The sequence below is a fragment of the Trichomycterus rosablanca genome, chromosome 7 (genome assembly GCF_030014385.1).
Source record: "Trichomycterus rosablanca isolate fTriRos1 chromosome 7, fTriRos1.hap1, whole genome shotgun sequence".
Taxonomy (NCBI): domain Eukaryota; kingdom Metazoa; phylum Chordata; class Actinopteri; order Siluriformes; family Trichomycteridae; genus Trichomycterus; species Trichomycterus rosablanca.
Window position 1 is genome coordinate 11487630 of NC_085994.1, and position 24629 is coordinate 11512258.

General features: G+C 41.2%; 1 protein-coding gene across 1 annotated transcript in view; it reads right to left on the reverse strand.

Moving 5' to 3' along the window:
• The window catches only part of prex1 (phosphatidylinositol-3,4,5-trisphosphate-dependent Rac exchange factor 1), a 159658-nt gene that overhangs the window by 36232 nt on the left and 98797 nt on the right, over window positions 1-24629 (reverse strand). Inside the window, exons 10-17 of the mRNA XM_062998979.1 lie at window positions 19883-20030; window positions 15768-15868; window positions 14451-14554; window positions 14272-14321; window positions 13144-13219; window positions 11057-11129; window positions 7996-8138; window positions 5890-5982 (exon numbers count right to left, since the gene is read on the reverse strand). Of these exons, the coding sequence (XP_062855049.1) occupies window positions 5890-5982; window positions 7996-8138; window positions 11057-11129; window positions 13144-13219; window positions 14272-14321; window positions 14451-14554; window positions 15768-15868; window positions 19883-20030 (788 nt within the window). The remainder of the gene's footprint in view (window positions 1-5889; window positions 5983-7995; window positions 8139-11056; window positions 11130-13143; window positions 13220-14271; window positions 14322-14450; window positions 14555-15767; window positions 15869-19882; window positions 20031-24629) is intronic.

Here is a 24629-nt window from a genome sequence, read left to right on the forward strand (position 1 = left end):
ATATTTTTGTTATTCTGTAACAGTAGGATAGCATATTTATTTATTGGATTTCTCTTCCTCTCTACTGTTGTTGACCTCCACTTTGACAGAGGACAGCCCCCTCTGACACGTGTGCAGTAGCCGTCTGCATCTTTTGAACCACAGTCATTAGGAGGAGACGTATGAGTGCACCCTTAGTGCTGGTCCCAAACATGGATATATAGGAGAGTTGTGTCAGGAAGGGTGTTAAAACTGTGCTGAATTAAATATGCGGACAAATGATCCACTGAAAGGAATCAATCATTCATCTACAGTCAATATGAACCAATGGGTTCTCCTATATAACACTTGCTCTCAAAAGATTTGTTTATTTTTGTCCCATGTTCCATATAAATGCAATAAACAATAAACACTTCTCCACTATAGGCTAAATGTCAGTCTAGCCTTCAGCCCTCAGAACTGAATAGGACTCTATGCAGGTGCCAGTATGAAAGCATCAACATAAGAGCTATTTAATTATGCTGCATAAGGCAGTGATGGTGGATAAAGCAGGCCTCTATGTCCTCTCCCACACATACAGGGTCACTGTGAATGCACTGCTTGTGGAAACAAATCCCTTCCTTCTGCACACAAGTGTTTAGTATTCCTGACCCAAATGCTCTCCTTCTAATAGTCTTTTTCACTAGTGTCTGCCAGAATTTCCACTCTTTTAGTGGTCAGTGAAGCCTGAGGGAACACAGAGGTCTCGATTGCATTCCATGTAAAAAAAAAAAAAAAAAGTAAATAAATAGTTTGTATAATATTCATAACATTTAAAAAAAAAAAATTAAAACAAACAGGTGACAAACTAAAGAAAAAACAACAGTCTCATGAAGCTGTTGGGCTTCTAGACGTTTCTGCAACTTCACTAAAAACACGTACTATTCTTGCAAAAGCTCCTCTAGTTGGATTTGATGATAATGCTGTTGTGTCATAGCATCATGATGATTTATCGGAACTTCAGTGTTTTTTATACAGATTAGTCAGCCAGTCAGAAGAATTTAAAATTGATCTTCAGTGACCTTTTACTTTATTGTGACAATGCAAATACTGCAAACAATGCTAGCAAGCTGCCCCCAAGCGCTTAACACAACTACGGACCAATCACTGTACAGGATGTACGCCACACATGTACTTGCTCTCTTACCCAACAAAAATAAAGTTAGCTCCTCTGAAAGCTTAGCTGCTCCGATATTATGGAACAACTTGCCTTCCCAATCACTTGGTGTTTTTAAGTCAATACTGAGCTACTTTGGTGTTTAACACTGGTTGAGGGGTGTAGCAATTGTATCTAATAGTTTTAATATGCATTATGCTTTAGGTATCATGCTATTGTAAGATTGGATGTATCTATATGCCTGACAGTTTTATGTTACATACTATACTGAGCCTGGACAGCACTTTGGTCAACCACGGTTGTGTTTTAAGGTGCTATATAAATAAAATTAGCCTGTGCTATATAAATAAAATTAGCCTGTCTTGCCTTAGATATTGAACAGTCTTAGCTCCTACCATTTGTGCCCCAATAATAAACTGTCTAGCGAAATCCCACAAAATCTTTTCCTTCTGCCATATTAGTTTTATGCTATCACTGGCTCCACTAGGCTACCACTGCCCCATACAATATGAGTATTCAAAGATACAGTGTATCACAAAAGTGAGTACACCCCTCACATTTCTGCAAATATTTCATTATATCTTTTCATGGGACAACACTATAGAAATAAAACTTGGATATAACTTAGAGTAGTCAGTGTACAGCTTGTATAGCAGTGTAGATTTACTGTCTTCTGAAAATAACTCAACACACAGCCATTAATGTCTAAATGGCTGGCAACATAAGTGAGTACACCCCACAGTGAACATGTCCAAATTGTGCCCAAAGTGTCAATATTTTGTGTGACCACCATTATTATCCAGCACTGCCTTAACCCTCCTGGGCATGGAATTCACCAGAGCTGCACAGGTTGCTACTGGAATCCTCTTCCACTCCTCCATGATGACATCACGGAGCTGGTGGATGTTAGACACCTTGAACTCCTCCACCTTCCACTTGAGGATGCGCCACAGGTGCTCAATTGGGTTTAGTCCATCACCTTTACCTTCAGCTTCCTCAGCAAGGCAGTTGTCATCTTGGAGGTTGTGTTTGGGGTCGTTATCCTGTTGGAAAACTGCCATGAGGCCCAGTTTTCGAAGGGAGGGGATCATGCTCTGTTTCAGAATGTCACAGTACATGTTGGAATTCATGTTTCCCTCAATGAACTGCAGCTCCCCAGTGCCAGCAACACTCATGCAGCCCAAGACCATGATGCTACCACCACCATGCTTGACTGTAGGCAAGATACAGTTGTCTTGGTACTTCTCACCAGGGCGCCGCCACACATGCTGGACACCATCTGAGCCAAACAAGTTTATCTTGGTCTCGTCAGACCACAGGGCATTCCAGTAATCCATGTTCTTGGACTGCTTGTTTTCAGCAAACTGTTTGCTGGCTTTCTCGTGCGTCAGCTTCCTTCTGGGATGACGACCATGCAGACCGAGTTGATGCAGTGTGCGGCGTATGGTCTGAGCACTGACAGGCTGACCTCCCACGTCTTCAACCTCTGCAGCAATGCTGGCAGCACTCATGTGTCTATTTTTTAAAGCCAACCTCTGGATATGACGCCGAACACGTGGACTCAACTTCTTTGGTCGACCCTGGCGAAGCCTGTTCCGAGTGGAACCTGTCCTGGAAAACCGCTGTATGACCTTGGCCACCATGCTGTAGCTCAGTTTCAGGGTGTTAGCAATCTTCTTATAGCCCAGGCCATCTTTGTGGAGAGCAACAATTCTATTTCTCACATCCTCAGAGAGTTCTTTGCCATGAGGTGCCATGTTGAATATCCAGTAGCAAGTATGAGAGAATTGTACCCAAAACACCAAATTTAACAGCCCTGCTCCCCATTTACACCTGGGACCTTGACACATGACACCAGGGAGGGACAACGACACATTTGGGCACAATTTGGACATGTTCACTGTGGGGTGTACTCACTTATGTTGCCAGCTATTTAGACATTATTGGCTGTGTGTTGAGTTATTTTCAGAAGACAGTAAATCTACACTGCTATACAAGCTGTACACTGACTACTCTAAATTATATCCAAGTTTCATGTCTATAGTGTTGTCCCATGAAAAGATATAATGAAATATTTGCAGAAATGTGAGGGGTGTACTCACTTTTGTGATACACTGTAGGTGCAGACTTGTTTAAACAGTAATTCCCAAACAAGATTATACTAAGCCATTGGCTTCTGTTTGCTGTTCCTATGAACTCTTTGAAGAGATTCTGGGTACTGGAAGAAATGGGTAGAAATGTGGCTCTGATAAAAGTGTTTTCTGGAGACAGGAATGAGTGAATCAGGTAGAAACCCATTCTGTGCTGGGGGATGAAAGATTGTGTATAAGGTGTGACGTCAGGCGCTAAAACAGTAGCATGCTGGGCATTGTATACATGCCACAGACGATCATAGAATGTTAACTGCTAGAATGGTACATTTTATTTACCCAGTTAACATGGCTGAAAGCATCTGCACTTTGGGTTTTGGTTTTGGAGGGGATAAAAACTAACCCCAAACCAAACCCAAACACACATGCAGGAGAAAGCACACACAAACAAGCAGCTGTGGATTTACAGTCAGGAATTGGACGTGACTACACTGGGAGATAAAGAGGGAAAAATCCAGGAAAAAGTAGGAGGGTTATATTAGGGTATATACAGTGTATCACAAAAGTGAGTACACCCCTCACATTTCTGCAAATATTTCATTATATCTTTTCATGAAACAACACTATAGACAAGAAACTTGGATATAACTTAGAGTAGTCAGTGTACAGTTTGTATAGCAGTATAGATTTACTGTCTTCTGAAAATAACTCAACACACAGCCATTAATGTCTAAATAGCTGGCAACATAAGTGAGTACACCCCACAGTGAACATGTCCAAATTGTGCCCAAATGTGTCATTGTCCCTCCCTGGTGTCATGTGTCAAGGTCCCAGGTGTAAATGGGGAGCAGGGCTGTTAAATTTGGTGTTTTGGGTACAATTCTCTCATACTGGCCACTGGATATTCAACATGGCACCTCATGGCAAAGAACTCTCTGAGGATGTGAGAAATAGAATTGTTGCTCTCCACAAAGATGGCCTGGGCTATAAGAAGATTGCTAACACCCTGAAACTGAGCTACAGCATGGTGGCCAAGGTCATACAGCGGTTTTCCAGGACAGGTTCCACTCGGAACAGGCTTCGCCAGGGTTTGACCAAAGAAGTTGAGTCCACGTGTTCGGTGTCATATCCAGAGGTTGGCTTTAAAAAATAGACACATGAGTGCTGCCAGCATTGCTGCAGAGGTTGAAGACGTGGGAGGTCAGCCTGTCAGTGCTCAGACCATACACCGCACACTGCATCAACTCAGTCTGCATGGTTGTCATCCCAGAAGGAAGCTGACGCACAAGAAAGCCAGCAAACAGTTTGCTGAAAACAAGCAGTCCAAGAACATGGATTACTGGAATGCCCTGTGGTCTGACGAGACCAAGATAAACTTGTTTGGCTCAGATGGTGTCCAGCATGTGTGGCGGCGCCCTGGTGAGAAGTACCAAGACAACTGTATCTTGCCTACAGTCAAGCATGGTGGTGGTAGCATCATGGTCTTGGGCTGCATGAGTGTTGCTGGCACTGGGGAGCTGCAGTTCATTGAGGGAAACATGAATTCCAACATGTACTGTGACATTCTGAAACAGAGCACGATCCCCTCCCTTCGAAAACTGGGCCTCATGGCAGTTTTACAACAGGATAACGACCCCAAACACAACCTCCAAGATGACAACTGCCTTGCTGAGGAAGCTGAAGGTAAAGGTGATGGACTAAACCCAATTGAGCACCTGTGGCGCATCCTCAAGTGAAAGGTGGAGGAGTTCAAGGTGTCTAACATCCCCCAGCTCCGTGATGTCATCATGGAGGAGTGGAAGAGGATTCCAGTAGCAACCTGTGCAGCTCTGGTGAATTCCATGCCCAGGAGGGTTAAGGCAGTGCTGGATAATAATGGTGGTCACACAAAATATTGACACTTTGGGCACAATTTGGACATGTTCACTGTGGGGTGTACTCACTTATGTTGCCAGCCATTTAGACATTAATGGCTGTGTGTTGAGTTATTTTCAGAAGACAGTAAATCTACACTGCTATACAAGTTGTACACTGACTACTCTAAGTTATATCCAAGTTTTGTTTCTATAGTGTTGTCCCATGAAAAGATATAATAAAATATTTGCAGAAATGTGAGGGGTGTACTCACTTTTGTGATACACTGTATGACATTGGGTCAAACCGAGTCTGATATTAAAAAGGAGTTAAAAGCAATTAGAAGCTGATAGAGAGAGAGAGAAAGAGAGAGAGAGAGAGAGGTGTCAGGACTCTGGGGAGATTATGACAAGGCATGTCTGATTGTCTCCACTATCTGAAGTGAGAGCGGAGTGAATTAAAAAAGCGTGACCCGCACCCTGACTGACTGGCTGCACATCTGAGAGCTGGATGACGTAGGTGTGGGGGCGCAAATAGACTTGGCGAAGGCCCTGCTTCTTTTTTTGGGGCTTATCAAGAGTTGTAAATGCCACACATGTTAAAAAGGGCAAGAGAAGCAGCACCAGTAGACATGATCACCTGAACACGTGCTTAATCACTGAGCATAAAGATTTTACTACCATCCAAAAACAATAATATGATCAGTGTGACCAATGTACTGTATAAAACCCTAACCCTAACCCTAGAGCATTCGAATAGGGTCTAGAAGGTTTATCAACATTGACTTTTAACATAAATCCCTGTACTCACCTCAGCATGGGAACCCCTGGTCACACTCTTCACCACAATCGCCTTGTTTTTCTCCTCAATCTCGAATCCATAGTCTTCTTCCAAAGGATGAATCTGCAGGGGGCAAAAACAGCCACAAGGTATTTCAAGCATTTTTGGTTACCCAAATGGTATGGGACAGTCCACTATGCTACTACTGTCCCCATTGGGCTACCACTATCCCATAAGATTTGGGTGTCCAAAGATTTTAAACGGTAATATACACTTTATTACCAAACAAGATTACACTGAGCCTTTGGCTTCAGTCAACTGTTCCTATTAACTCTAGTTTCAGAGATTCTAGTTACTGGAAGAAATTAGAAGAAATGTGGCTCTAATAAAAGTGGAGATGGGGATGAGGGAATCAGGTAGAAACCCATCTGATGTGTTTAATCATCTTCAGCACCGTTCTGTGCTAGGGGTAAAAGATTGTGTATAAAGGTCAGGGTGATTACTGGTGGATGAAGAGGATCTTATTTAACACACTCATGAAGGCGTGTGACAAGAGTGTGTGTGTGTACGTGTGTGTTTTCAGTGCACAATTGGGTGCAAGAAGGTAATACTGAAGACAACCCCACTGTGAGACAAGAACTGTGGTAATGAGTGTGTAACACTGCATTTAAGTTGATTTTGTCTACACCCGCTAGCTTTGAAGTAATTACTATCTGCATTGTTAGCAGTGATAGTTAGACTAACACAACATTAGACTAACACAAAATGTGTTAACTGAATAAATTAAAGGCTATATTTTACCTAAAAACAAAACATCCCAAGCTGTGATCACTGGTAAGAATGTCTGTTACCATGTCCATGGTTTATTTTCTGTAAGATGACCAGTTTAAATCAAAACATTGACATACCTATCTATCTATCTATCTATCTATCTATCTATCTATCTATCTATCTATCTATCTATCTATGTATATCTCTATCTATCTATCTATCTATCTATCTATCTATCTATCTATCTATCTATCTATCTATCTATCTATCTATCTATCTCAATCTAAAAGTCAATAAATCAATCAATGAATTAATCAATAAACGAATCTATCTATCTATCTATCTATCTATCTATCTATCTATCTATCTATCTATCTATCTATCTATCTATCTATGTATATCTCTATCTATCTATCTATCTATCTATCTATCTATCTATCTATCTATCTATCTATCTATCTCAATCTAAAAGTCAATAAATCAATCAATGAATTAATCAATAAACGAATCTATCTATCTATCTATCTATCTATCTATCTATCTATCTATCTATCTATCTATCTATCTATCTATCTATCTATCTCAATCTAATAGTCAATGAATCAATCAATGAATTAATCAATAAATGAATCTATCTATCTATCTATCTATCTATCTATCTATCTATCTATCTATCTATCTATCTATGAATCAATCAATCAATCAATGAATCAATCAATCAATTAATAAATCAATTAATAAATCAGTAAAATAAATCAATGAATCAATCAATGAATCAATCAATGAATCAATCAATGAATCAATCAATGAATCAATCAATGAATCATTCAATGAATCATTTAATAAATACAATCTATCTATCTATATCAATCTATCAATGAATCAATCAATAAATTAATCAATTAATAAATCAATCAATGAATCATTCAAATAATTAATTCATAAATCAATCAATGAATGAATCAATGAATCTATCTATCCATCCATCCATCTATCCATCCATCTATCCATCCATCTATCCATCCATCTCTCTCGCTCTCTCTCTTTCGCTCTCTCTTTTTTTGCTATCTCTTTCAATCTCTCTTTTCATCCATATTATATTAGTTTAAAATACTAACATTACTATTTTAAAACATAACTCTGCTCAGGTATCTCACCTTTTGCTTAATCCTCCGTTATATGCATATGAATTAAAGAAGTGCACTTTGCATGTTCCAAAGTCACATGGATGTCAGATTTTTATTCAAGACACACAGAAAATGCAGCATAACTGCTTGTTTAAACTGGCATGAAGTTTAGCAGATCTAGTCCTGACATTTCAACTTTTTTGCATGTTTTAAACTCCGTATAGAAGATAAGACCCACCACTAGTGATTTAGCCAAGATGTTCTCGATAAGCTTGAAATCGTTGCGAAGCTGCTTGCTCTTAGTGCTGGTACCCTCTGTCTCCTCATCGGCATGGAAACGGAAGAATTGAGATTCATCCTTAAACTCACTTTTCTCCAGAACTGCAATACAGAAAGTGATTTTGAAGGTCAGCAATGAGAATCAGCTTACACTCGAACCTTCGTTCAAAGTCACTTGAATATTTTCCTCTATTCATCTTCATTTTAAGACACCTGTTTAAAAGCATCTGTAATTATGTTTTTCCCACCAGTTAATGACATTTTTTAAAGTTTGTTATGAGTCTATATTTTCAGGGGGCACTCTAGTCCACCACTGCTGAGATCATCAAGACCCTGAGTTGGAATCTCAGCTCAGCTATTTGCTTGCCAGGTGCCTACCCAGACATGATTGACTGTGTCTGATGTAGGCACGACCAAAAGGATCCTTTATTGCTGCTGCAATTACGGTCTTTGCTGGCTGGTTAATGCGGCCTGAACAGAAATGGTGAATAATGGAGATCAATGTGTGACTCTCTGTACGTGTTACTGATCCCTCTGTGAACCCACCTTGTGCAGGTGAAAAGAAGCGATTGGCTACTACGTAGGGGGTATGTATTAGGTACAGCCCTTACTGGTAAGGGTAGGGGTCTGCAGCAGTGGAGGAGATAAAACTGAGTAATTGGGAAAAATGCAGAAATAGAATTTTGGGCCGTCCAGGTGGTGTAGCAGGATATTCCATTAGCACACCAGCACTGGGATTCTGAACTCTATAAGTTTGAATCTCAGCTCTGCTAGCAGTCGGCTGGGCGCCCCTAGCAGGCACAATTGGCAGTGCCTGCAGCAGACAAAAATAGACCTCTAGTCTGCTGGGTGGTAAAAGACCAAACTAAAAAGGGTGTGTATCTTTAATGCTGTGTAAGGACCCTGGTTAGTAGCACATGGCGCCTGTACAGAAGTGGAGAAATGGGGAAAATCAGTGCAGGACTCTCCGTGCACGAGACTGGCCTCAAGCATCAATCTACCAAAGTGGTGGCATCCGTGGAGGGAGCATGTGTCAGGTAAATATACCCTCCTTGGACGCAGTCGTTGTCCCCAGCATTGGAAGACTAATCGGCTATGCTAAAAAAAATGCATGAATAAAGTAGTAAATAATAATAATAATAAATGGGTTCCTTGTTATTTGAGCTCCAGCCATCACTGATGACTCCTGTTTTTTCCTTAAAACAGTAGAAACTGGTATTATTGTGAAACCCCTTTCATCTAAAATACAGCCTAAAACTCAAAGGCAGACGTGTTAGCAGGGAGAGTTTGGATGTACATACTGTTCTGTACAGCGTTTCCAAGCTAAACGTCACCAGGGTTTGTTTTGTAAGTGAACATCTGAACCAGTAGCACTGTTATTGCTTTAACAGGAAGTCAGTTGGTCTTTGACTGCAGAGCTTGTGAGCGTGTGGGTCTGTCAAACATCTTTTCCTTTTTTCTTGAATGAGTTTGTTCCAGTGACAACTCCCCGCTCTAACAGCTGGGGACATCTGTTAACGGACATGGACACACACCAACACATACACAGAGGCACGCATAGTTTGGCCCTCTGCCAGGCATTTTGCCTCGGGGGTACATTAAGCCCCTCCAGGGAGAACTAAAATGGGTCTGTTTGGGTAGCAGAGTGATCAATAGGTTTGAACTAAACCGCTGTAAAATTGCATTAGGGTTGGCAGGCAGACACACCTTCCTGGTAACCAGGTATCAACAGTAATAAGGTTAACTGAGTGAACACACACACACACACACACACACACACTCTTAAGCTTTTAGTGCATTTTAGCTCATGCTTGGAGTAATTTAAGAGCCTTTAACACACAAAACATGGACATGGTTCAGTTTCTGGCTCCAGACACCAGACGTGTCGCAATATTAAATGAGCCAGGCCAAAGCTGAGTGCAAATTCTGTTTACACCAAAATCAGCAGGTCAGTCTGCCGTACAGATTTCCATCACTTCCAGGCTCTCTTCCAATTCTTCTTTTTAACTGAATAAGCAGACAGATGACAGGTGTGAAAGAATAACTGCTTCCTTTCTGATGAGCTCTATTATATCTTTTATTATGTTTGACACACAGGATGATTACATTCTTTCTTTCATTCCCTTACTGTCTGTTTTATCACCGCATTATCCTGTTACAGAGACGTGGTGGGTCCGATTCATTGGGCGTAAGATAGGAAACACCCCGAACAGGTCGACAATCCATCACACACACATTCACACAGAGGGGGAATTTAGTATTTTCAAATAACCTGACTGCATGTTTTTGGACTATGGGAGGAATCTGGAGCTCCTGGAAGATACTCGAGACAGACACGAGGAGAACATGCCAACTCCACACAGAATGTACCCAGACGGGCGCCCAGGTGGCGCAGCGGGATATTTCGCTAGCACACCAGCACCGAGATTCTGAACTCCTCGGTTTGAAACTCGGCATTGCCACTGGTCGGCTGGGTGCCATCTAGCAGGCATATTTGACATGTTTCTGCTCGGTGCGGGATGACCAGACTATGTGGGTAGGGTCTTCAATACGCTTCAATAAGCTTCAATACGCTTCAAACGCTGTGTAAGGACCCTGATTAGCAGACAGAAAGGCACCTATGCAATAAAAAAAAGGTTCCGCTAAGGCGGATATGTATTTTTATAGCCTTGTTTTGTAAGCTTGTGTGACTTGGGATAACTCAGCTCAGTATAAATCATGCTTACTGACAGTGATTGTTTATGCAGATTTCATTGTTTTCTGCTTTATTATATGTGAACTTTAAACAATAGGGTGGCTGAAGTAGCCAAACCCGCTAACTAGACGGGCAGCCCACAAACATTTCTCAATGTTGTGTTTATAAATCAGATGCTGCCTCGACTTGTTAATTTTTTGGATTTCACACCACAGGATTAACAGATCCTATTTGTTGCTACATCTCGACTTCTATGATTCATGAAATATTTATAAACAACAAGCTATGGTAAACCAAATAGTGAGTCAAAACAGAAAGACTTTACCGTGGTGCATGAAACCGTGGTTGCACAGGCCGACCCCAAGCGTGACTGCGTCCTCACGGGTAGAACAGTCTCCCTGACAGATGTTTACACACCGAGCACACCATGGAGAACATAAAAGTGAGACAATAAAGAGAAGAAAGTGAATTGTTTTAAAGTTCTGTTTGACCTCATACAGTTTAATTACCACAGACAACGATTTCACCTTGTTTCCCTGCACTAAGAAAAGGATTTACACACAAATTAACACTTGCATTATTTAAAGACATATTTTGATTATTTTGACTTATTTTGATTATTGGGGCTCTTATGGGACCCTAAACTTGGTCTTAAGCCTATTATTATGCAAGCTTGTCTTGGTCATAAGTCTTAAACGTATTACTTAATACCCTTAACACTTAATAAGTCAGTATCCAACGCATTAGCACACCAGTGCAGATTTTGCAAGTTTGAATCTCTGGCGAGCATCCCCAAAGACACAAGAGCATCTGTGATGGAGTAAAGAGATTGTCATGGTCCAATTACCCCACAACTATCAAACTAACACAAAACAAATGGATTTGTGAGATTCATGGCTCCAGTATTTTTCTATTCTAGGTTTAACAGTTACAAATTACTTATTTTATTGAAATCATTTTTTTCTTCCATTTTTTCACCTTTTTTGCAACAGTAAGAAATGCTCTGCTATCTACAGCAAAAATAGTTAGCAATATGAGCCGCCAGTGACCACTCAGTATGACGGCTGTCACGACAATTACCGCTAGCATAACGCTGCTACAATACTTGACACCAAATGTTATGGCTAATCATGACTGCATAGGACATTCACTATGACAGCTTCATGACAAGCTTATGCTTATTGTAGCAGGTACAAGTAAATTTCTCACTTAGTTCAGCTAAACAAGTTTAAATTATTGTTAATAGCCATCACATATACCTTTCAACTGCAGTACTTTGTGTCCTCTACAAAATGTCAATGTAAATATTATTCTGGGCAAAGAAACCCAAAATTAGAGTAAAACAACACTTTGATGTGTTGCTTTGAGTTTTATATCAACATTTAAATCCTTTCATGAATTTATTTGTGCATACAAGAAGACTAGTTAAGTCAATTAACTGGCTTCCAGCACCCTTGCTCAAACAGTTCATTATAGGAACGTATAATTTCTTTTAGACCCCCACTGTGTTTTTCTGGGACCCCCTTGATACAAGCTACGATTATATTCTTATGGAAGACAAAAGGTATTGTGTTCTTGCATTCATTTATGGAAAATTCAATGAATCCAAGGTAAATATTTTCTGGTTTTGATTTTGGTTGAGGTAGTGGGTTCACTTCTGAATGTAAATCTTTCGTAGTCGCTGTCTGTGGACCTTTGCAGTTTGATTGTGGGCAAATACACTAAAGTGCCAGAAAAACTGGTACAACAGGGGACTGTAGTGGCTGGTGGTGGCTCCATAATGGTATGGGGTTTGCTAAGCTGGCTATCCATGAACCCCTGGTATGTCAACAAACATCTCTGACAGGTGAACGTTATGTATATGTGTGCCTCCTTTCTGACGAGTTACACCCATTCATGTCCTGCATTCATTCTGATGGGTTTGGCCTCTTCCAGTAGGACAATGTGCCACCACACATGTCTAGAGACGCCAAATTATGGTTGGAGGAGCACTCATCTGAGTTTGGGGATTTGCCAGATCTCAACGTTTTTGAACACATCTGAGATGCCATGCAAATCCTGCACCTCGGAATGCAACAGGATTGTAGAGTGTTCTGCAGGAAGTATGGTGTTCATTGCCTACCAAAAATTTCCACAAGTTTGTGGAGTCCACGCCCAGTCATATTTCTGCAGTTATTAGGTTTTAGGTATTAGACTGGTGCATTTGTTTTTCTGGCACTTCAGTTTATGTGACAGTTCTCAATGTTCCAAAGGAGGCAGTGTGATTCTTTTTACTCTTCTCAATTAAATGCAACTGAACCCCCCTCGGCTTATTGAGCCCCCTGGTTGAGAACCACTGGTTCAAGTTATATTTTGTGTTTAAATGTGATTTGTATTGCACTGAAGTACAGTAAAGGCTTGTTATAGTCCTACCTGGGAGACAAGCCAGTCTACTAGCTTGCTGGCTGGTAACACTGACTTAAACGTCTTCAGGTGATGATCTCGATCCCTGCGATAAGAAAAGAGAAGATAACCTCGCAAAACTTTAAAAAAACATACTGCATTTCTGCTACATATATAATTTTCTACCTTTGATTTCTTGTAGCATAATTACTAACAGACTCATTAGGAGTAGTACTTCACAATAACATTTCAGAACAGCTGTACTTTATCTCAGTATGTAGGAGTATCAAAAAAACAGAAGTAAAATGCAGCCTTTTAGAAGATAAAAGATAAGAACGGTAGGAAACACTGAGTGGCACGTGAGGTTGCCGTGCAGTGAAAAGTGGGTTTTGAACAGTTTCTGCAAAAACACTTGAGCCTGACCACACGTTCATAAAAGATGGTGTTTCTTTCTCAAATCAACCACAAACAAAGCTGCTTACTCCACCACAAGACATCCTCTATCAGAGCAGAGTGTTTTTGTGCTAGCCAAACAGGAAGTGTTCAAAGAAAACTGGAGTCAGCTGTACACTGCTGAGTTTAATATTAAAGGCTGAAGCAAGATGAACAGAAACTGATGGACGTAGGGACATGGCATGAAGATGGCAGTTGGTGCCAAGTTGACACTGTTGGGCCCTTAAACAAGAACCTTAACTCTCAAGTGCTTGCACTGTATTTCATCAAAAATGGATGCTGCGCACCCAGATGTTGCAGCGGGATATTCTGGTAGCACACCAGTGCTAGGATTCTGCTGGATATTCTAAGAGTTCAAATCTTAGCTCTGCTACCGGTCGGCTGGGCGCCCCTAGCAGGCACAATTAAAACTTTATATGAGGGAAAAAGACATTGGTGTCAGGTGTTTGAGGATTGTTAGACTTGTGAAATGAAGCTACACATATAAAGTAGCTAATAGGGAAGTGGAAGTTCATTGTTCATCTTACACTGTAATAGCTGCCGTTTGTTCAGTGTCGTTTGACAACAAAATTGTACTTTTTTTTTTTTTACCTCTTTTATTAGAATTAATTCTCTTTTTACATTGAAAATGTACAACAAAATGTGTCTGTGTCATATAACAGCTCTGTGAGATGTACAATAAAGTGAAGTGTGTCCTGTACTCACTTGATGACGGGTGTAAACAGGCTATGAAGACGATAGTAAAGCCTCACACCCTACAAGAAACACACACACAGTTATTTTCTATCAGAAAAACCAGTACAGAGAAGCACAATCATTTTTTCTGTGTTTAAAGACACAATATGATAAAAAGAGGTCAGGGAGTGTGAAGTATGAGGATGTACCTTCGATACGATGTCCTCCATCTCGCTCCTTGCTTTGTAGGTGCCATCATCATATCGAAACCGATACAGTACCTGCTCGTTCTTAAACTGGTGCTTATCTGAAACTACAGCAGAACAAACACAACTCTTAGTTCTGCCTGACCTGTCGTCCTTAGGCTGATAGGCTGGGAGAACATGCAAACTCCACACAGAAAGGACCCGGATGTCTTTCAGTAAACAGTGCAGTGAAACGGAATCATGTATTATGGTTTTAAATGTCTCTCTTTTCAAACTATATGACGTGTGCTACTTACAACTCTCACAGCTTTACTGTTTGACAGGAATCATTATTCCAGTCCCATATCACACATACTAACACTTTCACACTAGATTGTCTGAGCGGGGTTAGATTATCAACCCAGGCTTAGAACAAGATAAAGTAAACATTTTATTTAATCCGTTGTTTATGTTGTTTTCCAGTTTCACACTTTACATGCAAATGTTTCAAAGATGATGAGCTCTGATTTTCCAAGATGATGAGCTCAGGTACCGGTGCAGTGTTGTAGTGGAATCTGTGCTCATGTTTCTGGGCAGTTGACCATCTGCCAGGAACTCTTTTAGCTTCAGACTGGTACTTTGCATCAAATTAGGCGTTTATAACATGCTTATTGGAGCTAATAGAAATTGCCCTAAGCGTGAGTGTGTGTGTGTCCCATGTGATGGACTGATGACCTGTTCAGGGTGTTTCCTGCCTTTCACTCAATGCATCAGACCCACTGCAACCCTGACCAAGATTAAGAACATGCTCATGAGTATTACACATAGAGAACTCACTCACTGTCCACTTTATTAGAAACACTTAGTAATAATTGTACATTTACCTTACTTGCACAATTAACTTAATTTATATTGTTTGTAAATTTAGATTTTTTTTATTGGAAGTTCAACAAAAGTACTCCTTTATTTCAATTTTTAGAATAAAAAAAAGTTAAAATATAGAACTATAAAAAAAGAAAAGACGTAGAGGATGGTATGGGATTGCCAGATTTCTCATAACAGCTGCATTTACAACCTCTCAGCAGAGCTGATCATGGGTACCTGCACAATGAGATGGGTATAATGGGGATCGATGTGTGACTCTCAGTGTGGTATACAAATCCCCATATTAACCTGCCTCGTGTGAATGAAAAGTAGTGGTCGGGATTGTGCACGTGATGGTTGTGGCTCTCCAAAGATCAGGAGTGGAAATATAAATCGGGTAATTGGATACGACTAAAAATTGGGGGGGAAATATAAATGCAGTAGAAATAGGAAAAAAATAGTCCAGGGAAATCTTACCATGGTGAATAAGACCATTTTCCAGCAGCGCCTGCCCCAGATTGATGCCCTCCTCAGGTTTACTGATCTCTCCACTCTCCAACAGCCAGGCGACAAACTCACTGAGCAACACACAAGCATGTTCCAAATCAGTCTTTATCAAACACACACTCATTAATGCTTGTGTGGTGCACACAGGTTTTATATGTGACGCGACACATCAAACGCAAGGTACTACAATGCAACCTCTCGTAGACAAGAATGTGTGTCTGTGTGTCACTTAACCAAGCCAGAATTACAATGGTGGGCCCAGAAAAGTTTGTTATATTTGTGGAAAAACATACATAATAACCAAATGAAGGACATCAAATGTTATGTGTTGTTTTCTGGTCCCTGTGGGATATATTTTTAATAAAGCTCATTAATATTCTTCATGCTTAAACAATGCATGCCAACACAAGGACACACAAGGACAAGCTTAGTACTGGGCTGAGGAAACTCAGTGGTTAGAGTACTGGACAAGTAATCTAGTAAAGAAGGTCATCAAAAAAGATCATACCCCACTTCTGCAGATTGCCACTATTGGGCCCTCAATTGCTTGAAATGTATACTGTCACAATTGGATAAAAGTGTCTTTTATGGCTAAATGCCATAAATGTAAAATATTTCTGTGTGTCAGATAATTGCATCCAGTAAGACCAGTTTGCTGTGTTTGTACCTAGTTACATGGTATAAAAACAGCTAACAAAAGGCCTTTTTCACAAGAACACCACAAAAATGTTATCAGGACAATCATGTGAGTTTTTTCAAGGCCCAATCCAGTAAATTACCTCTTTAGAGAAGGCCAGAGAGGGAGGGTGTAATAAAGAGGGAAAACCACATACAGCCTATGGGTACAGAGCTCATATAAATAAAAATACACAGAAACTGTATATAAGTAAAAGTAGTGGTATTCACACACAGGCCTTAGAAATCTGTTCAATGTGTGCTGCTACCCTGTCCAGGGTGTATGTGGCGACGGAGGGACTGAAAATCCTTCCAGGACGTAGCGTTCCAGAGTGATAAACCAATGTACACTATATATATATATACACTATATATACAGTGTATCACAAAAGTGAGTACACCCCTCACATTTCTGCAAATATTTTATTACATCTTTTCATGGGACAACACTATAGAACTAAAACTTGGATATAACTTAGAGTAGTCAGTGTACAACTTGTATAGCAGTGTAGATTTACTGTCTTCTGAAAATAACTCAACACACAGCCATTAATGTCTAAATGGCTGGCAACATAAGTGAGTACACCCCACAGTGAACATGTCCAAATTGTGCCCAAAGTGTCAATATTTTGTGTGACCACCATTATTATCCAGCACTGCCTTAACCCTCCTGGGCATGGAATTCACCAGAGCTGCACAGGTTGCTACTGGAATCCTCTTCCACTCCTCCATGATGACATCACGGAGCTGGTGGATGTTAGACACCTTGAACTCCTTCACCTTCCACTTGAGGATGCACCACAGGTGCTCAATTGGGTTTAGTCCATCACCTTTACCTTCAGCTTCCTCAGCAAGGCAGTTGTCATCTTGGAGGTTGTGTTTGGGGTCGTTATCCTGTTGGAAAACTGCCATGAGGCCCAGTTTTCGAAGGGAGGGGATCATGCTCTGTTTCAGAATGTCACAGTACATGTTGGAATTCATGTTTCCCTCAATGAACTGCAGCTCCCCAATGCCAGCAACACTCATGCAGCCCAAGACCATGATGCTACCACCACCATGCTTGACTGTAGGCAAGATACAGTTGTCTTGGTACTTCTCACCAGGGCGCCGCAACACATGCTGGACACCATCTGAGCCAAACAAGTTTATCTTGGTCTCGTCAGACCACAGGGCATTCCAGTAATCCATGTTCTTGGACTGCTTGTCTTCAGCAAACTGTTTGCGGGCTTTCTTGTGCGTCAGCTTCCTTCTGGGATGACGACCATGCAGACCGAGTTGATGCAGTGTGCGGTGTATGGTCTGAGCACTGACAGGCTGACCTCCCACATCTTCAACCTCTGCAGCAATGCTGGCAGCACTCATGTGTCTATTTTTTAAAGCCAACCTCTGGATATGACGCCGAACACGTGGACTCAACTTCTTTGGTCGACCCTGGCGAAGCCTGTTCCGAGTGGAACCTGTCCTGGAAAACCGCTGTATGACCTTGGCCACCATGCTGTAGCTCAGTTTCAGGGTGTTAGCAATCTTCTTATAGCCCAGGCCATCTTTGTGGAGAGCAACAATTCTATTTCTCACATCCTCAGAGAGTTCTTTGCCATGAGGTGCCATGTTGAATATCCAGTGGCCAGTATGAGAGAATTGTACCCAAAACACCAAATTTAACAGCCCATGCTCCCCATTTACACCTGGAACCTTGACACATGACACCAGGGAGGGACAACGACACATTTGGGCACAATTTGGACATGTTCACTGTGGGGTGTACTCACTTATGTTGCCAGCTATTTAGACATTAATGGCTGTGTGTTGAGTTTTTTTTTAGAAGACAGTAAATCTACACTGCTATACAAGCTGTACACTGACTACTCTAAGTTATATCCAAGTTTTATGTCTATAGTGTTGTCCCATGAAAAGATATAATGAAATATTTGCAGAAATGTGAGGGGTGTACTCACTTTTGTGATACACTGTATATACCGATCAGCCACCGATTTCTACACTCACTGTCCATTTTATCAGCTCCACTTACCATATGAGAGCACTTTAAATTACTGACTGTAGTCCATCTGTTTCTCTGTATGCTTTGTTAGCCCCCTTTCATGCTGTTCTTCAATGGTCAGGACTCTCCCAGGACCACTACAGAGCAGGTATTATTTGGGTTATGGATCATTCTCAGCACTGCAGTGACACTGACATGGTGGTGGTGTGTTAGTGTGTGTTGTGCTGGTATGAGTGGATCAGACACAGCAATGCTAATGGAGTTTTTAAACACCTCACCATCACTGCTGGACTGAGAATAGTCCACCAACCAAAAATATCCAGCCAACAAGGCCCCGTGGGCAGCGTCCTGTGACCACTGATGGAGGTCAAGAAGATGACCAACTCAAACAGCAGCAATAGATGAGCGATCGTCTCTGACTTTACATCTACAAGGTGAACCAACTAGGTAGGAGTGTCTAATAGAGTGGACAGTGAGTGGACACGGTATTTAAAAAATCCAGCAGCACTGCTGTGTCTGATCCACTCATACCAGCACAACACACACTAACACACCACCACCATGTCAGTGTCACTGCAGTGCTCAGAATGATCCACCACCTAAATAATACCTGCTCTGTGGTGGTCCTGACCATTGAAGAACAGGGTGAAAGCAGTCTAAAAAAAAGTATGGAGAGAAACAGATGTTCTACAGTCAGTAATTGTAGAAGTACAAAGTGCTTCTATATGGTAAGTGGAGCTGATAAAATGGACAGTGAGTGCAGAAACAAGGAGGTGGTCATAATGTTATGGCTGATCAGTGTATGTATATAATTATATATTTCTGCTTTTATGTTGTGGCAAGACTACCAACAAGTTAAAGAGTTTGTAGGAATGCAGGAAAATTTTAATTGCACTGAGGAATGTCGTTTACACACAAACACACTAAAGAAAAGCAAACACACACACACACACACACACACACAGAGTTCCATGAATGTCCACAGCATCCATTGTTTATTCATGCTGCTGAAAGACAGTGCACTACTGAGAGAGCCAGGATGACTGAGCAAGAGCATGTGGATAACGGAAAAGGGAAAGAGGGAAAGAGGAAAAGAGAGAGAGAGAGAGAGAGGGAGGGAGAGAGCTGAATGGTGAACTTTCTCTAATGAAGGATGTTTGCTGGGAATGTCTGATGCTGATGGGGTGCTTGGCACCGAGCTTGGGAAAACCTTTATAAGTAGCCTCTGTGAGTGTATGCGTGTGTGTGTGTGTGTGTGTTTGTAAGAGAGAGAGAGAGAGAAAAAAAGAGAAAGGAATAGAAAGGGAGAGAGAGAAATCACTCAGAAAATCTCAGATAATCAGATGATTATAAGAGAAAATCTATCAGATGATTATAAGATATTGTATAAAGTAAAGACACGGTGACTCACTTTCCCAGGAAACACTTGGGCACAATGCTGAGCTTTCTCCGCCTGTCTTTGATCAGATGGCGGCTCTTGGTCATCATCATGTGGTAGAGCTTCTCTCCTTTCTCTGCGATCATTACGTAAGCGTCCCGCTCCATTCCCAGTTTAAGGCCTGCCACAGAGTGCAAAGAGAGACTGTAAACAAGGTGTGTATGAAATGGTTGTGCATGGCTTTGACAGCACCTAAAAAGCTTTTGCAAGACAAGAAAGAGGATACAATTGGGGTGACATGATCCAATACTGCTGAGATTTGGGGATCTGGGGTTCGTATGTCAGCGGTGCTATCGGCCGGTCATGCGTCTGCACAGACATACACCAGCCATAACATTAAAACCACCTCCTTGTTTCTACACTCACTGTCCATTTTATCAGCTCCACTTACCATATAGGAGCACTTTGTAGTTCTACAATTACTGACTGTAGTCCATCTGTCCAGCGGGGCGCTGTTGGCTGGATATTTTTGGACTATTCTCAGTCCCATCAGTGACAGTGAGGCGTTTAAAAACTCCATCAGCACTGCTGTGTCTGATCCACTCAGCACAACACACACTAACACACCACCACCATGTCAGTGTCACTGCAGTGCTGAGAATGACCCACCACCCAAATAATACCTGCTCTGTGGTGGTCCTGGGAGAGTCCTGATCATTAAAAAACAGGGTGAAAGCAGGCTAAAAAAGTATGTAGAGAGACAGATGTACTACGGTCAGTAATTGTAGAACTACAAAGTGCTTCTATATGGTAAGTGGAGCTGATAAAATGGACAGTGAGTGAAGAAACAATGAGGTGGTTTTAATGTTATGGCTGATCAGTGTAAGTGTCTTATGTTTGAAGAAATGGTCAAAACAGCCTAGGCATTGAAAGATGCACTTGTCAGTGTGTTCTCAGTGCCATTTCCAAGCCCGGATAAAAATAGCAGGGTTGTGTCAGGAAGGGCATCCGGTGTAGGAATTACTATAATCAGGGTAAAATTTCCCTTCATGTCAATGTTTTGTAAAAACAGCATTGATTATTTTGTTTAAAACAGATATGCATCCAATTCAATGAAAATACCAAAGTAAATTGTTCACTGTTATTTGAACATGATAGATTTAAGCACAAATGCCCCTGTCGCCTATGATAGTGGGTCCTAGAGAGCATACTTTACCCTTGAGTGAAGGGATGGCATGTGTGTCCTTCCTGTCCATAACACTGGCACTAGCTAATCTTACAAACAGGGGGCAATTAGTTTATTTTTTATTTATAAGGATTTTTAACGTAATTTTTTACACTTTGGTTACATTCATGACAGAACAGCTAGTTAATCGTTACACAAGATTAATCAGTTCAAGTTTTTAACATCGAACACAGTCAGGGACAATTTTGTATCTCCAGTTCACCTCACTTGCATGTCTTTGGACTGTGGGAGGAAACCGGAGCTCCCGGAGGAAACCCACACAGACATGGGGAGAACGTGCAAGGAAAGGACCTGGACCACTTGACCTGGGAATCGAACCCATGATCTTCTTGCTGTGAGGTGACAGTGCTACCCACCAACCCACTGTGCCGCCCCTAACCAATCTGCTTAATGATAATGAGTCAGGGGCAGCTCAAAGAGGTGGCAAAAATGCACAATCTGGCAGTAAATAGAGTAAAATTTAATGATTATCAGAAACTGAGAAGCAGACAGAATAATTTGTGAGATGATGATTGGTCACACTTTCTGTTCTCTCTCTTTCCCTCCCTCCCTCGGGACTGTTGACCAGGTCTCACAGGAAATAAAATGAGTTTTTAATGCTCACTTATGCACACATGCATACACAAAGCCGAATCCACACGATCGCACCCACCTGGGTTCTTTATTTCCCAAACAGATGCAGTGTCATGGCATCACAATGAAACCCTGGTCTCGCTGACATTATGAACATTTGTTAATTGCACTGAAGCAAACACTTGGGTTGCCAAATATAGCTCTTTCACACTAGGGAACACGATTTATAAAAGGATGTGCAAATATGCACGAAGCCCCTGTGGACAGGCGCTCTGCAGAGAAGAAGCGAAGCAGAGCTGAAGACTCCATCAACTTATCGCCTAAGTAATTGTGGTAGCTGCACTTGTGAACGTGACCTGGGTCAGACAGAGACTGAGGAGAAGTCAGGAATGAAAAACATCTGGGAACAGGAGAGAAAAGAAGCAGCTGTTTATGGGCTACCGTTGTGCTAATATGTTTCTGCTGCTGGTTAACCATTTTATACATGTCATAAAAATAAGTTGTGCAATATATTAGCCTGTGAAATACACCTTATTACTATTATTATTAATATTTTTTAATAGGATACTACATAGCATGACATCATTAAAGCACCGCGTAATACAGCTTTATTACTATAGTAGTTCTGCTGAACTTCACAGCAGCCCTACCAGCAAAAACTATTAGAAACAATTAAATTAAAGTATGGCTGCTACCACAATTAGTATATACACCGATCAGGCATAACATTAAAACCTCCTTGTTTCTACACTCACTGCCCATTTTATCAGCTCCACTTATCACATAGAAGCACTTTATAGTTCTACACTGTCTGTGTATTACTGACTGTAGTCCATCTGTTTCTCTACATACTTTTTAGCCCGCTTTCACCCTGTTCTTCAATGGTCAGGACCTCATGTCGGACAGTTAGGGACAACCAAAGTGCCGGATGTGGACCGGGGGCCATACAATGCCCAGGTGTGACAAAGTGATAACTTACATGCAACAGATTTAATAAATAATGATTGGCTGTTGTTCACAGGGGGGGGATAAGCTGTACCAGGGTTCGTCATAACTGGTGCAATTACAACCTCTGCTGGCTGAGTTGAGGAATAATGCTGATCAGGGTGTGGCTCTCCGTACACAAGGCTGATCCGCACATGAACTCGCCTCGTGCGGGTGAAAAGAGGCAGTCGGTACTGGACACATGTTGAAGGGGGCGAGTGTCAGTTGCGAAGCTCCTCAGTCAGCAGTGGAGGGTTGTGTCGGTAGAGGGGTAGCATAACGCAATCAGGGTAATTGGATACGACTAGATTAGGGGAGAAAATTGAGGGGAAAATTGGAGGAAAAAAAGTGATTAAGTGGAAAACACTGGTGCTTTCTTTTAAAGGGAACATTGGTGATTTCAGAAAAGCTAACAGTTTTAAAATCAGAAAGCTATACAAATTTAACCCCTATCTTCTGTCCATAAAGTCTGTCCATAGCCATGCTACACCACCAACACACATCCATTAATGCATTTACCCATGACTGACAGGCAAGCAGAATTCCTTCCTCAGCTAACTGGTTAAATACTGCCTGTAAAACCAGTTAGTGCTAGTTGAAATCTACATGCCACCTCCATGTAAAGAGCATGTGTACCACAAAGCACATTAATCCCTGATCATATATTTTCCCTTCAGCTCTTAAAAAGGAACGACATAAAACCTTTTAAAAGGCTGTAAATAACTGCCCCTCACCTGTAATATTACTTCAAATTCAGCTACTAAAAGCTCCGGCCAAGAGCTGTGTGTAGTTAACAAGGCTAGTGGTGGTGGTAATGTAGGATTATGAGCCTCATTACTGCAACACTCTGCACAGGCTATAACAGAGCGGCTCCAAGCTACCACCCAAAAATTGGCACAGATTTACTGAAGAAAACAGTTTTAAGCAGTATGGCTACAACCACAATCACTTAAAATTACCTTTATTTACTTTTATGACTTTTGGCTGTGGCTCTTGTTCAAAGTGTCTTACAAAAGTGGAGGTATAGGCTGCAATAGATCTCTATTGGTACACTTAAGGGTCGCCAAAACGAATGCCGAAAAGCCTGCCAATTTTACTGTTTATCAAAACAGTAGGAGGTCCTAAACTGTCCATTAAACATGGGGTCAGGCAGTAAAGACACAGTAGTAATGAATGAGTGTGAACTGAGAAGTTTGCACTTTATGAGGGGGAAAATGAATCGTAGTTTTTTACCCAAACTGTTTATAATTATGATGATCTAAAATGTTGGTTAAACTGTGTTTGTGTTGTGTATGGGGTCAAATACAAAATAGCAATGTCTGTGATTTATACTTTAAATAATATATACACCAATCAGACATAACATTATGATCACCTCCTTGTTTCTACACTTATTGTCCATTTTATCAGCTCCCCTTACCATATAGAAGCACTTTGTAGTTCTACAATTATTAGTCCATCTGTTTCCCTACATGCCTTTTTAACCTTCTTTCACCCTGTTCTTCAATGGTCAGGACCCCCACAGGACCACCACAGAGTAGGTATTATTTAGGTGGTGGATCATTCTCAGCACTGCAGTGACACTGACATGGTGGTGGTGTGTTAGTGTGTGTTGTGCTGGTATGAGTGGATCAGACACAGCAGTGCTGATTGAGTTTTTAAACACCTCACTGTCACTGCTGGACTGAGAATAGTCCACCAACCTAAAAAATATCCAGCCAACAGCACCCCGTCAGCAGCGTCCTGTGACCACCGATGAAGGTCTAGAAGATGACCAACTCAAACAGCAGCAATAGATGAGCGATCGTCTCTGACTTTACATCTACAAGGTGGACCAACTAGGTAGGAGTGTTTAATAGAGTGGAAACTCCAACAAGGAGGTGGTTTAAATGTTATGGCTGATCGGTGTATATATTACATGTATTCAACAATAAATTTATTATTTACATAGTTATTAAAATAAGCAGTAATTAGAAT